Source organism: Lactuca sativa, chromosome 2 (genome assembly GCF_002870075.4).
Source record: "Lactuca sativa cultivar Salinas chromosome 2, Lsat_Salinas_v11, whole genome shotgun sequence".
Lineage (NCBI taxonomy): Eukaryota > Viridiplantae > Streptophyta > Magnoliopsida > Asterales > Asteraceae > Lactuca > Lactuca sativa.
Window position 1 is genome coordinate 224,100,040 of NC_056624.2, and position 12,476 is coordinate 224,112,515.

Genomic DNA, 12,476 nt, shown 5'->3' on the forward strand with positions numbered 1-12,476 from the left:
GACTGGATTGTTTTCAATGATTATTGATCATCACATTCTGATTTCATCCAAATTTTCAATTACGAATTTGACGATCGAAATCAGTCCTAATCAGAAAAAGGTAACGAAAATAAACACAATTAACTGGACCATAGAAATGAGATCATAATCAGCATCCATTTCTTCACAACTAATCGAAGTAAACATCAATGAAACAATAGTTTACGAGTTTGACTAACCTTTCACGAAATCTGAAATTAATTCGAGAGAATTAGTTTGTATCTGCAATGATCACTGATAGGGAAGATGAAAGCTCGTTCTGAACTTCTGATTTAGAGAGAGAGAGAGAGAGAGAGAGAGAGAGAGAGAGAGAGAGAGAGAGAGAGAGAGAGAGAGAGAGAGAGAGAGAGAGAGAGAGAGAGAGAGAGAGAGCATGAAGAAAAATCCGGATCTTAAGGAAAGGATGTTACCCGCCTTTTCCCCGTTTAAATATGTATTGACTAAAATAGCCTTTGGTTTTCAAAAACTTAACGTGATTGGGGAAGACGTTGTAGGAGTCTTTAGGTATTTTCACAGTTAGATATTTCGGGTAGTTGTCTAATTGTATACCGTTAAGAGAGGCCCAATATGACATCTTTATTCAGGTAACTGAAATTTGTTCGGCCCAACATGTCATATGGGCCACTTACTGAGTATTTTCCAAAATTTAGGGAATTATAGAGAGGAATCATTTTTTTTTATTCATTGAAAATGATTTTTTAAATATCGTTTGTTAACCTTACAATCAATCATTAATGAGACAATGACGACGTCAAATTTCTCTTAGCTTGTTCAAAAAAATGTCACCTAAAGGTTTTATGGGTGTTGTATTGGACTTAATGAGTACATGTGCATTCGATTTCATTTTTTCATATCTTAATATTGGATTGGATAAAACCAGAATTACTGGATTTTGAATAATCCATATGGGATATATCGCAGATTTTGGCTGGAAATTATACGATATATTCCAAAACTGAAGATATGATCCGCCCAGATTTTGGTTGGAAATTATAGGATTTTTTCGATTAAAATTTGGCAACAAAATTCTATTTCAAAATTTAAGGGTATCACAAATTCATCAAGTATAGCTTGTAAGATAGCAATTCATGAATTTCAAAGTCAATTAAGCTTCTAACATTGTAAAGCTTTCAATGTTATTCTACTATACCATTTGATTACTATGCAGAGCGCAAACATACATGTAGTTTTATATAATCATGGAAAAACATATAACATTTTTAGGAGTCTTTTATTTTTTATTATAATTTTTTTTCAAAACATTATCACTTGGAAAACTCTATGAAGTATGAACAATTTTTTGTTGGTGATTTTCACTCAAAACCTTTTAAGAAATCTTGTAAAATTATTTGGGCGGAGTTGTTTTATCATCTTGATGGATCTCATAAATTTTCACCTAATTGTTTAAGTAAAAGATAATAACAATAAAATAATCTCTATAATATTAGTGGTTCGAAAAATAATCTGATGATAAAAATATCATATACCAGATTTTTTTTAAGCTTTTTATATTGCTGAGTTAGTGTTTACGTATTATGAATTTTTTTTAGAAAAAAACAATGTAATAGATTAACTCGGTTCTTCCGATTTAAAATCAACCTAATTAAGTGAAGTCATAGTGGAAGTTGCATCAAATTTTAAAGTTTACTTTAAACAAAAACCAACTGTTGAAGTCAAACCAAGTGAAATCACGGAGTATTATGGCTTTCTTTGTTAGTTCAAATAAAAATGACCAATCTAATGAATAGTCGTAATTCATACTACACACCATCAAGGCCTATTAGCTCAGCTGGTTAGAGCGTCGTGCTAATAACGCGAAGGTCGCAGGTTCGAGACCTGCATGGGCCAAAATTGAATTTTTGTACTATTTTTTTGAAGATATTAATCTTATTATAATTTATATGTTATTTAGGCCGTAGACGAAGCAAACAAAGACGACCAAAACTTGTCTATATTGGTTTATTTAAGTTTAATACGAATAAAATTTGTCTATATAACTATATTAGTTTGTTTAAGTTTAATTGAATTAAAAAATATAAACAAATCTAATTTTTTGTTTGTAATTGTTTGTTTTAAAAAATATATTATTCATCTGTGAGTTTAACCGAGCTAACAGACAAACACGAACACATAGACAACCAAAAAATATCCGTTCTATTGCTGTTCTATTGTGTTGTTCATTAAGAGAATGCTTGTTGTTTTTATTTACATTATACATATATATTAATTCATGTGTTATATTTAGGAATAGTATAATTTTTTTATGGTTTTAGATTTTTACAACAAAAGTTTTTTATATTAGAGTTTGTTATGGTTTTACATTTTGGCCATAAAACTATCTTATTTTAGACTTTGGCCGTAAGACTTTCCCTTGTTGGTACATTTGGTTCCTATATTTTTCTACGTTCACATTTCCCATGTCGTTACTTTGTTAAATGTCACTTTCCATTCCCCATATTTTGTAAAATGTTAGTTTTACTCCCTCAATTTAGACAACAACAAGTTCCACTCATTTACATTTCGTATATTGACATGTATGTAGGTTTGACATGTTTGGTCACTACATAGAAAATAAATTACAAGAATTGTCCTAGTAATTTTCGTAACAGATTTATATAAAATTATATTTACATGAATGGTGCATATGATGATGTACTACACTACCATATTGTCCTCGGAACATTACACACACAAAATAGAAACAACAAACAAGAAAAAAAAAACCAAAGAAACACTGAAATATGTAAACATGAAAAAAAAAAAATCAACCGCGTCGAAACGCGGATCACCTTCTAGTTAAGATTTATTTCATCATTTATGTCCGGAAGGACAAACATATGTGCAAAATGATCAGAATTTACAATCAGAGTCTAGTGGTTGAGGAGTTGAATTCCACCAAGGAGGTTCACAGTGCAAACCATGTCACACCAACAATATTCTTAATGTCGCGCAATTAACCTCCAAAATGGTTTTTGGGGTAGATTGATAAACCACTCATATGGTACGGTTTATACTTTTTTTTTCATTTTTTTATTTGAAAAATATTGTTTGTTTTTTAAACAGAAGACTTAAAAACATTGGTGTAATGTTTTAGTAGATGATATAAAAAATAACTTTTCAAGTTTGTAGACATTCCAACTCTTTGCTTTTAAGTATGCCCTCGTTTTGATTTGTTTTTGCCGATTTGTGTTGTTTTAGATAATAAAAAAAAAATTGTTAGCAAACTAAAAAAACAAAAAATCATCTTTATATATACTATAAACTTCTAGTTAGGCCTGTTTAAATTAACGGATACCTAAAAAAACCGATCGACCCGAATTCGGATAGATTGGGTTGTGGTTATCAGATTTCGGGTTTGAAAATTCGGGTATTTAGTTAACCTGATATTACATTAGTTCGGATAAAAGGCATGTGTTTATGATTTCGTGAATAGACGAGTATTCTTTTAAAATAACATCGATTGCCGACAGATTCAAGACTTCCTAGTGACTACATAACAAAACGTAATTAAAAAAATTCTTGTATTCTTTTATATTCTCCTTCCGTGTGACATGAATATTAAATTAACAATGAGATTTTCACAAGCATATGAAATTTCTTGATGTGTTACACAACATATTAGCACATAAAGGATTCATGGATTCATTGATAAATTATTAGATTCCAATTCCACCATTAGTAGTTTTATCAGATTCTCGTAAGTTCCTTTTTATGTATGTAGCATCCGGATCTTGAGGTACTTGTTATTTAAAATCATTTATGTTCTTCAGGGGTCACGGTGTAGTGGAAGCACCACCACGACGTGGCGATGATTAATAAACTGTAGATATGTTTTGGCCCCCCATAGCGTGTCAATGGAATGGCCACGGCATGACGACTGTCTGACGATTAAAACCCTAATGTTTCAGATTTTATGGCCTATATAAAGGAAAGTATGGGCTATGGTTTGCTTATCCTCAGCCTCCATCATCCTTTAACCTCAAAAACTCTAACCCTAGACTGTCTTGGTGACACTTGGTCCTTTTGGTGCTCTTGATAGCTTGGAGAATAATAAGAAAATACTTTAGAGTGTGGATTTAGCAAGCAAGCCTCATCATATTTCCCTTTGTGCATTATCTGGACCTTTGTAAGTGTCCAAGATCCAATTTTTTTGTTACTTGCTTCTAGATCTAGGATTTTGGTCCCTTAATCTTCATGGTTTTGAATTTTGGAAGGTTGGATTCCATAAAGTTGGCAGCTTTATGGATCCTTGTGGTCATATTAGTGTTATATGTTCCAGATCTGAGGATCCTTGGAGTTTTTGTCCCATACACAAGCTTTCAGTGCATATTTGCCATGTTTTTGACCTAAAATGGAAGGGAAATGCATTGGACATGCATGATCATAAAGCTACGATTTTTATGGTCCATTAGGTGTAGGAAACCCTTTTGGAAACTTTAGAGGAGTAACTCTAATGATTAAGTGCTTAATGGATGTTTGCATGACTTGAGTTGACTTTAAGGACTTACAGTTTGAGATCTTGAATTATTTATATGTATAAATAGATAAAGTTGGAAACTTTATCCATCAAGACCATGGGAAGGACCAGATCTAAGCTTTGGAGCTCTTGGAATTGTTGGAAAACAGCTTAATATGTTAAGTTGTTCAGACAAGTCCCCATGGCGCGACGACTGGGTAAGGACTCGACTGTTTTTCCCTTTCGTTGCCACGGCACAACCGATGGATGGCCACGATATAGTGACTCGCTGTTTAGGGTTTTTGGAGTTGTATACTTTACCGTTGACCATGAGGATTGACTCGTTGACTTTATGACTTAGTTGACTTTTAGTCAACTTGTGAGTTTGGAATTTAGTCTGAAGTTTAGTTCCTATTGTCTTATAGGTGACTTGTGGTGTCGGCTTGATATCTAGAGGGAGCTATTGTATTATCTGCTTGATTTCGAGGTAAGTTTCCTCATTGTACTCGTGGATCAAAGGCACCAATGATGACCCACTAGATTGTGTTATATTTTTTTGTATATAGGATGTTGTTGTGCTATAGTGATATGTTAGATTGACAGATCTGTATGATTACATGTACTTGTTGGTTATTGATTATTGTTTGCATATGTCGATATAGTGTGGTTGGGTTGAGGTTGTCCTGCATTGTGATGTAGGCCAAGATACCCAGGGTGGTCCAGCTTTATGTTGCAGGCTCAGGAGTGGTCCAACTTTATGTTAGGCTCGGGGGCGGTCCAGTCTTGTGTTGTAGGCCTAGGGGCGGTCCAGTCTTGTGTTGTAGGCCTAATATTAATGCATTGTATATGGTTTGTTGTGTGAGGTACTTTAGGGGAACTCACTAAGCCTTGACTTATAATTGTTGATTAGATGTTTTTCAGGTATTTATCGGATTGCGAAGGCATGACTGTACACATGCATATCAACGATTTTGTGATTCGAGATTCCCCATTGTTTTCCTTATAACTCTAATTTTGAATTATGATTTTTAACAAATGGTTTGACTTAATGTAATTTCATAAAAACGAGTGTTTATTCTATTTTAAAAATGAAATTTTTTATTCTGAAATTTGGGACATTATAATGTATGTTTATTGATAAGCAGGGTTGGCTCGAAACACATGTAGGATGTATGATCGCACATGACCCATGCTGTCTAGGGGACAGAATTTTAATTTGTCACAATTTTGTCACTAATCCCTCGTTACTATGTCACTAATCCATCGCTAATATGTAAGTCTCGTCGCTAATCTCTCCATATCTGTTGCTAATTCAAAATTTTCGAGGCCTTTTTTTTTTTTTGTTTTCGTACAGGGCCATCAAAATCAACGGACGAGCCCTAACGATAAGTTTCATATTTTGTTTTATAATATAGTAACTTTATATATAATTTTAAAAGTTATTTATGGAATGAAAATGTGCAATCCTTTGAGCACCTTCTTGATCGTTGGTTATTAACTTATAAAGTTTTTTTTTTTTTTAAATGTGCGAGAAGTTGTTAAGTTCATCCTTTTAACTACGTCAATGATTGAAACCAAATTTCTTGTGTCCAATAAATTTTTAACAATCAATTTATAGAGTTTTGTTCATTGAAGCTTTTAATATTATCCTTTGAACTCCTGATATCAGATTTTTACGGAACCACCATCAATCGAACCCCCATAAGGTCCGATCAAAACCCCACCTCCCGATTCCCCTTCCTTTGTCATTAACCACCATGCGCCACCTCTATTGGATTCCCCTCGATGTGGAGACAAAACCCCGAACAAACGTCGGATCTACCTTCAACGACCACCCCACGCTGCCACCATCGCCCCCTTTTTTAGCCACTTATGGCCACCCGTTTTCAAAACCAACACCACCACTAGAACAATTGATAAGGGCGCAACAAACCACCGCCAATTAAACACTTGTAGCATCTCATCGGACTTCCATCGTCACAATCAGACGCCTGGAAATTCAAAATACTATTGGAAGTTTCAGGACTCACTATTTGACTCCATTTTGACCAACTCTAAAGACTCAAGAAGACAGGATACGAAAAGGTGGAGAAAATAGCGAGGTGGGGAGAAGACGGGACAAAGGTGTTACTTATTGCATCGACGTGAGGGTTCGATTGGTGGTGGTTTTGTGAAAATACGATGTTAATGAACTACTTTTTATACGATTTATCATAAATCTTTTTAGATATTCAAAAACTAAATTATAACCGGGTATCATATGTGCATAGTAAAATGGAATATGCATGACTGAAATGACTCTCATATATAATTGTGCATTTATATTCATTTTAGATGCATTTCTTATGCAAATAAAATACCACTTAATGGTAAATCATATAAAAAATAGTTTAATTACTAAATATGTAACAATGGTTTTACTTTGGATAATAATTGTAGTTTTTGAACGGTAGAAAAAAATTTAATGGTAAATCATATAAACAGTTGTTAATTGACTAAATATATACACAATTGTTTTAATTTCGTAATAACGGTGGTTTTTGAACAATTGAAAACAGTTTAAAAATAAATCATATACAAAATAATTTTTTTTTAATTAAAAAACTAGCAAGAACTAAAAAGAAATCATCACAATAACAAAGTGGCATATAAAAAATAATTTAATGATTAAATATGTATACGAAACATAATACATTACAATCTTAAGTCATTAATCTTATCTATGTAATTAAAATTTAATCATCTTTTTAAATAAATAAGACAACCGATATAACCTATAACATTCTAACACAATTTTAATTTTGGAAAAACTGAAGAAAATTTAATGATAAATCATATAAAAGTATATTATCATTTGTATCGTTAACCTTTACATTAGTCTTTTAGACGTGATGGCTCCAAAAAAAAATTAATTTTTTTAAAGTATTTTATGTATTGCCTAATGGATATTTGGATTATTAGGTTTGCGATTATAATTTGTAACCAAATAAGACCAGGAACAATTATACAAGGAAGAATATGATAAAACCCCAAAGTGGAAATCGACACAAAATTGAAACTATTTATCAATAACACAACCATTTGCACACTGTGACTGCGGTCTCCGCTTTTGAAGTCATGGCGTTTGGACGTTAGATCCTTTAGACCTGTTATCCTCGGAAGAACCCCGATGCTCCGATGAATCCGACGATCGTAAATCAACAATCATCTTAACAACTTCCTCCATGGAAGGTCTATTATCCGGAACCCTAGTCACACAAGCGAGCCCAATCTGAAGCATCTGCACCATCTCTTCTTCAACATGTGGGTACCTCATTAGCTCCTCATCAAACACCTCCGCCGTCCATTCTTCTCGAACCACCGATCTCACCCATCTCGGTAGATCAACCACCTCCTCATGCCCCGACGGCAGCGGCGATTTACCTGTTAAAAGCTCGAGAAGCAGGACTCCGAAGCTGTAAACGTCGGATTTATGGGTGAATTTTCGTGTTTCTATCACCTCCGGCGCACAATAACCGATGCAACGAGGTTTTGTGGGGAGGACGTTAATTAACGGAGCTAAGCCGAGATCTGATACGCAGCCGTCGAAGTCTGTGGTGAGAAGGATGTTGGAAGATTTGATGTTTCCGTGAGTGAATTTTGCACCTCCTTCTGAATGGATATGTGAGATCCCTTTTGCAGCTCCAAGTGATATCTTCACTCTCGTCTCCCAATCTAATGGAGTTCTTCCTATACCTCGATTTCCTGTTTTGAAATTAAAAATTAATATTCCATTATAATTTATACACAAATAAATCAAAAGTACATTGCTTTTTTTTTTTTTTCTTACGTACCATGTAACAGTGAAGATAGGCTACCAGTTACCATATACTCATACACAAGAAGCTTCTCGTCCTTAGAATAGTAGTAAGCACATAAGGGGACAATATTCGGGTGCCTTCCCACCCTCCCTACAAACTCCATATGCTGATCAAACTCTTTTTTAGCAACACCAACTTCTCTCACTCGTTTTACCACTACTATTGTTCCCTCATCCAGAATAGCCTTATAAGCAGTTCCATAACTACCCTTCCCAAGTACCTCAGCAGATGCCCTCAACAAATCCTCAAGATCAAAGTTATAGTTACTCCCTTCAAAAAACACCAACTTGTTCTTCTCTCCAGCTTGAACCCCACTCCCGAAATCATCCGATTTTTCATTTTTCCCGGGAGGGACGGCCTTTATCGTCAATTCACCAACCGAATCCCGGTCTTTCTTCTTCAAGAAACAAAACAAGAGGATTCCAAGTAGAAGGATGAGCAAAAAGGATCCGATAGCAATGGCTAGGATTGCACCGGTTGTGAGTTTTTTGGTGTGTTTTTTCGGGCGTAAGGCCATGGATGGGGGTGGAACCGGGCATGGATTCAACGGGGGCCCACATAAGAGTTCGTTCCCGGAAAATGAAGAAAGCGGGAAAGTTTGGAGGGAAGACGGGATTGAACCGTTGAGTTGGTTATGACTCACGTTTAAGAGACGGAGTCGGGTGATGTTGAGGTCGGGAACGGATCCCGAAAAGGAGTTGAATTGGAGGTTGAGGGAGGTGAGACGGGTGAGGTTTTTTAGTGTTTCCGGGATGTTTCCTGTGAAGGAATTGAAGGAGAGATCTAAATTGGTAATTTGGGGAGAAACACTAAGAGGGATTTCACCAGAAAAGTTGTTGTTTTCAAGGTAGAGAAACTGGAGGGAGGGAATGGAGATGATATCAGTAGGGAGAGACCCGTTTAGGAAATTGGATCTTAGGCTCAAGATTCTGAGGGAATCAAGCTTTCCGATGGTATTGGGCGGAATTGGACCGAATAGTCCATGACCCGGTAAATGAATGGCAATAACTTTAGTTCCCTCATTGTTACAAGTGATTCCAACCCAAGATTTGCAGATTGGGATTGTGGAATTCCAGTTTAGCTGCCTTACGTGTGGGACCGATGAAGCGAATTGAAGAAGAGACTGGGCGTCACTGCTGATGTCAGCGGTTGTTTCATGAAGATTATGAAGTAGGAAGATAATGGTGGCAACCGCTACAAATTGAAGTTTTTTCATTATGTATATGTCAACCTACATAAATATGAAAGGAATTTGGAAATAAGAGTAAATATTAGCAAACCATTATGCAAAAAGAAGGCTTACTTCTATCATTAATGACATAAGTAAGAAGTTGCATAAACTAGAAGATAAACGCAATAAAATTGAGATAAGGAGGGAAAGAAATAGTTGGTTACCTTGGATGGAAGTGACTATGCCATTGATGAAGGTAAAGCTTGAAGCTTTGGTAGAGACCAGTTTCTATTTCATGAAGTTCTTGACTTCTCCTATATGGGAAAAAAGCAGAGGACAATTATTTTAGCTTTAGCTTTTCCATTAGAAAGTGGAAGCTTTAAATTTCAAGAATAAACAATTTCAAAGAGATAAAAGAATCATTTCCATAGAAACATGATAAAGGCAATTCAGATCTTTCTCATTCATTCAAAGATTTGCTGGTTATACAAAAGATTAACAAGTTACAAACGTCGACAACACATATATCCAATGTTAAATTAATAAAAAAGGAAATCATAATAGAAGAACATGATAGTGAAGAGAGAGCATCTAAAACCTTAAGGAAAGAAGAATCACTGAGAAAAAAAAAAAAAAAAAGAAGGAAAAGCAAAAGCAAAAGCACACTCCTTTCTTCTGTAAAAGGTGAATAAATTGTTGGTTATAAAGGTAGAGTAAAAATAATAAATTCAAGCATCCAATGCAATAAATCCTCTTTGTTTCAATAAAGTGTAGGCGTAGTTAAGAAAGAGTGGCCATATTGTATGATGCATTGCCAATTATTCGATACCAACACACCAGGACAAAAAGTGGAGTAATCAGGCGTGCATGTCTCAATGGGACCAAAACTGGAAACAAAGTAGCTGACATAGTCACAGACCAAGAATTTGCATCATTTTATCATGTTCTGCATTTTGTAAATAAATCGAGATATTCATATATATCATATTAATACCAGGAAAGCACTAATGAGTGTATCTGTATCCTACAAAGTGCTAATGATCTAAACAAACAGACCACCACTGAAACAATCGACGAGTAGAACCTTTTTCTTATTATTATAAACAGCTACAATACTTGATAGCTCCTAAAGTACCATTTTCTGCAACTGTACGCTGAAGTCGTGTAATCTTATACTATCTGTTAACAAGCACAGAGGCCACTTCTGAATTTTGATAACAAGTTCACCATGGAAGAACAAGAACCACATAAAAGGTATAATAATTAATGCATATAGTACAATGTAAAGAGTACCATTTCGTGTTAGCTTGGCTTTGAATAAAGTTATGGATCCCCACAAAATGATTCTGATACTCTCCCACCATCACATCATGCATTGAATTGATTAGGATGAGAACAAATTAAGATCAAATTTGTTAATTAGGATCCACAAATTTTTTATTTAGGGTTTTTATCAAATTGGACCGATCTTAAATTACTGAAACAAATTGGAACTCTTTCATATGGTCTTGTTGATACATAACCTAAAAAGTAAGACAATTAAGTTGATCATCATGAGCAATGAGAGTTTATAATCAGCGTTCAGCTTATAACCTATGAGAATTCAATTGTTTACATAGTAACAGTAGCAATAGATATATGTGAAGTGTTAGAAAATTATTCGCTAAATATAATTTCTCTTGGGCGTATCTACAAGTAATTCTGTTATAATAGATAACTATTCGTAGCATCACAAGAAACAAAATCTCTGTTTCTTCCGATCTCGAAAACAACGAAGAATGAAGATATCAATGACAATAATATATACATATACCTCTACTTAGGTTAGTACTGAAGCTAACATACTCTTAATCTTCTCTATTTAAGTCATGGCAACTTTTAGTACTTCGTTCGTTGGATCAATCACATACGTAAATAATGTCAGATCTTCATTATTTGTCCACAAATTGGCTGACCCTTCTTTCTATTTTTCTGGTCAGAAGATGCAATTGGCAGCGGTGTCGACGGTGGTAGCGATGGGTGGAGGAGCAAGGTTTAAGGGGACGCATGATAGAGAGATGAAGCTGACAGAGATGATTGAGAACAAGGTGACGGAAGCGAAGGAGGTGTGCGCTGGCCATGAAGGCTCCGATGAATGTAAAGTGGCGTGGGACGAGGTAGAAGAGATTAGTCAGGCGAAAGCTCGTCTCAGAGTGAAGTTGGAGCATGAAGAAGATCCTCTTGAGTCGTTTTGTTCTGGAAATCCAGAAACGGACGAGTGTAGCATTTACGACGATTGATCGGAGAGGAAGTCTAACACCTACAACGACAATTCATGCGTCCACTCTCGCTGACTGTGTTTGTAGTTTGAATTTTCTCTTAAAACATAAATAAATAAATTATTATTATTATTATTATTATTATTATTATTATTAGTGTGAGACTGTTTACTATACTAACTGATTAAAATAAAGATTAAATATCCAAGTGTAAATATTAAAACATCAAAAATATTTTTTAACACAAGATTTATGATATAATCATCATGTCGTCCTATAAAATATAAATTTTAATATAAAAAAATTATTTTCATGCCTAGTAATACCAGTGTTCTATTTAAAATATTTATAATAAAATAATTTAGTTTGCTAACAACTTTTATTATTTTATTATTCTCAAAAGATGTTTAAATAAATTTTATTTGGTAAATAATAAAACGAAGAACAAAAAAATCTAACAAAAGTATATAAAAAAAAATATGTTAGTAGCATAATTTAAAATCCATATAACATATATACATACACAAGTAAGTTTTTTGAAAAAATGAAATGTATGTGAATTTGAATGCCAAATAGTAGCATAATTTTAGGCTAATAATATCAAATAAGAAAAATAAATGAAAATTTGAGTTAAATTGCCTTAAATATAAGAATTGAAATTTGGAAGGAACCTGTATTTTTAAATCCTCATG

At 34.2% G+C, this 12,476-nt stretch overlaps 2 protein-coding genes and 1 non-coding gene across 4 annotated transcripts; 2 read left to right on the forward strand and 1 right to left on the reverse strand.

Moving 5' to 3' along the window:
* Nucleotides 1-1,813: 1,813 nt before the first annotated feature.
* TRNAI-AAU (transfer RNA isoleucine (anticodon AAU)) lies at nucleotides 1,814-1,887 on the forward strand. Its single transcript has one exon. It is a non-coding gene; the product is annotated as a tRNA-Ile (tRNA).
* Nucleotides 1,888-7,497: 5,610 nt separating this feature from the next.
* On the reverse strand, nucleotides 7,498-10,164 carry LOC111883639 (probable inactive receptor kinase At5g58300). Of its 2 annotated transcripts, XM_042899599.2 has the most exons (4): nucleotides 10,125-10,164; nucleotides 9,751-9,840; nucleotides 8,329-9,586; nucleotides 7,498-8,239 (listed from the first exon to the last, which is right to left on the reverse strand). In XM_042899599.2, exons 3-4 carry the CDS (start codon nucleotides 9,569-9,571, stop codon nucleotides 7,611-7,613), a joined length of 1,872 nt encoding a protein of 623 aa, XP_042755533.1. In that variant the 5' UTR covers nucleotides 9,572-9,586; nucleotides 9,751-9,840; nucleotides 10,125-10,164; the 3' UTR covers nucleotides 7,498-7,610. The 2 variants fall into 2 exon arrangements, with proteins under 2 accessions (XP_042755533.1, XP_023735731.1); XM_023879963.3 differs by lacking the exon at nucleotides 10,125-10,164 and having other exon boundaries at nucleotides 9,751-10,115.
* A 719-nt stretch (nucleotides 10,165-10,883) lies between these two features.
* On the forward strand, nucleotides 10,884-11,922 carry LOC111883656 (calvin cycle protein CP12-3, chloroplastic). The gene has a single exon (XM_023879977.3). It carries the CDS (start codon nucleotides 11,395-11,397, stop codon nucleotides 11,803-11,805), a length of 411 nt encoding a protein of 136 aa, XP_023735745.1. The 5' UTR covers nucleotides 10,884-11,394; the 3' UTR covers nucleotides 11,806-11,922.
* Nucleotides 11,923-12,476: the final 554 nt, after the last annotated feature.

Coding starts and splice junctions, on each gene's coding strand:
- LOC111883639 (XM_042899599.2), bottom strand. CDS start 9,571: ATGAAAAAACTTCAATTTGTAGCGGTTGCCACCATTATCTTCCTACTT. Junction 8,240..8,328: donor CCTATCTTCACTGTTACATG/GTACGTAAGAAA, acceptor ATTTCAAAACAG/GAAATCGAGGTATAGGAAGA.
- LOC111883656 (XM_023879977.3), top strand. CDS start 11,395: ATGGCAACTTTTAGTACTTCGTTCGTTGGATCAATCACATACGTAAAT.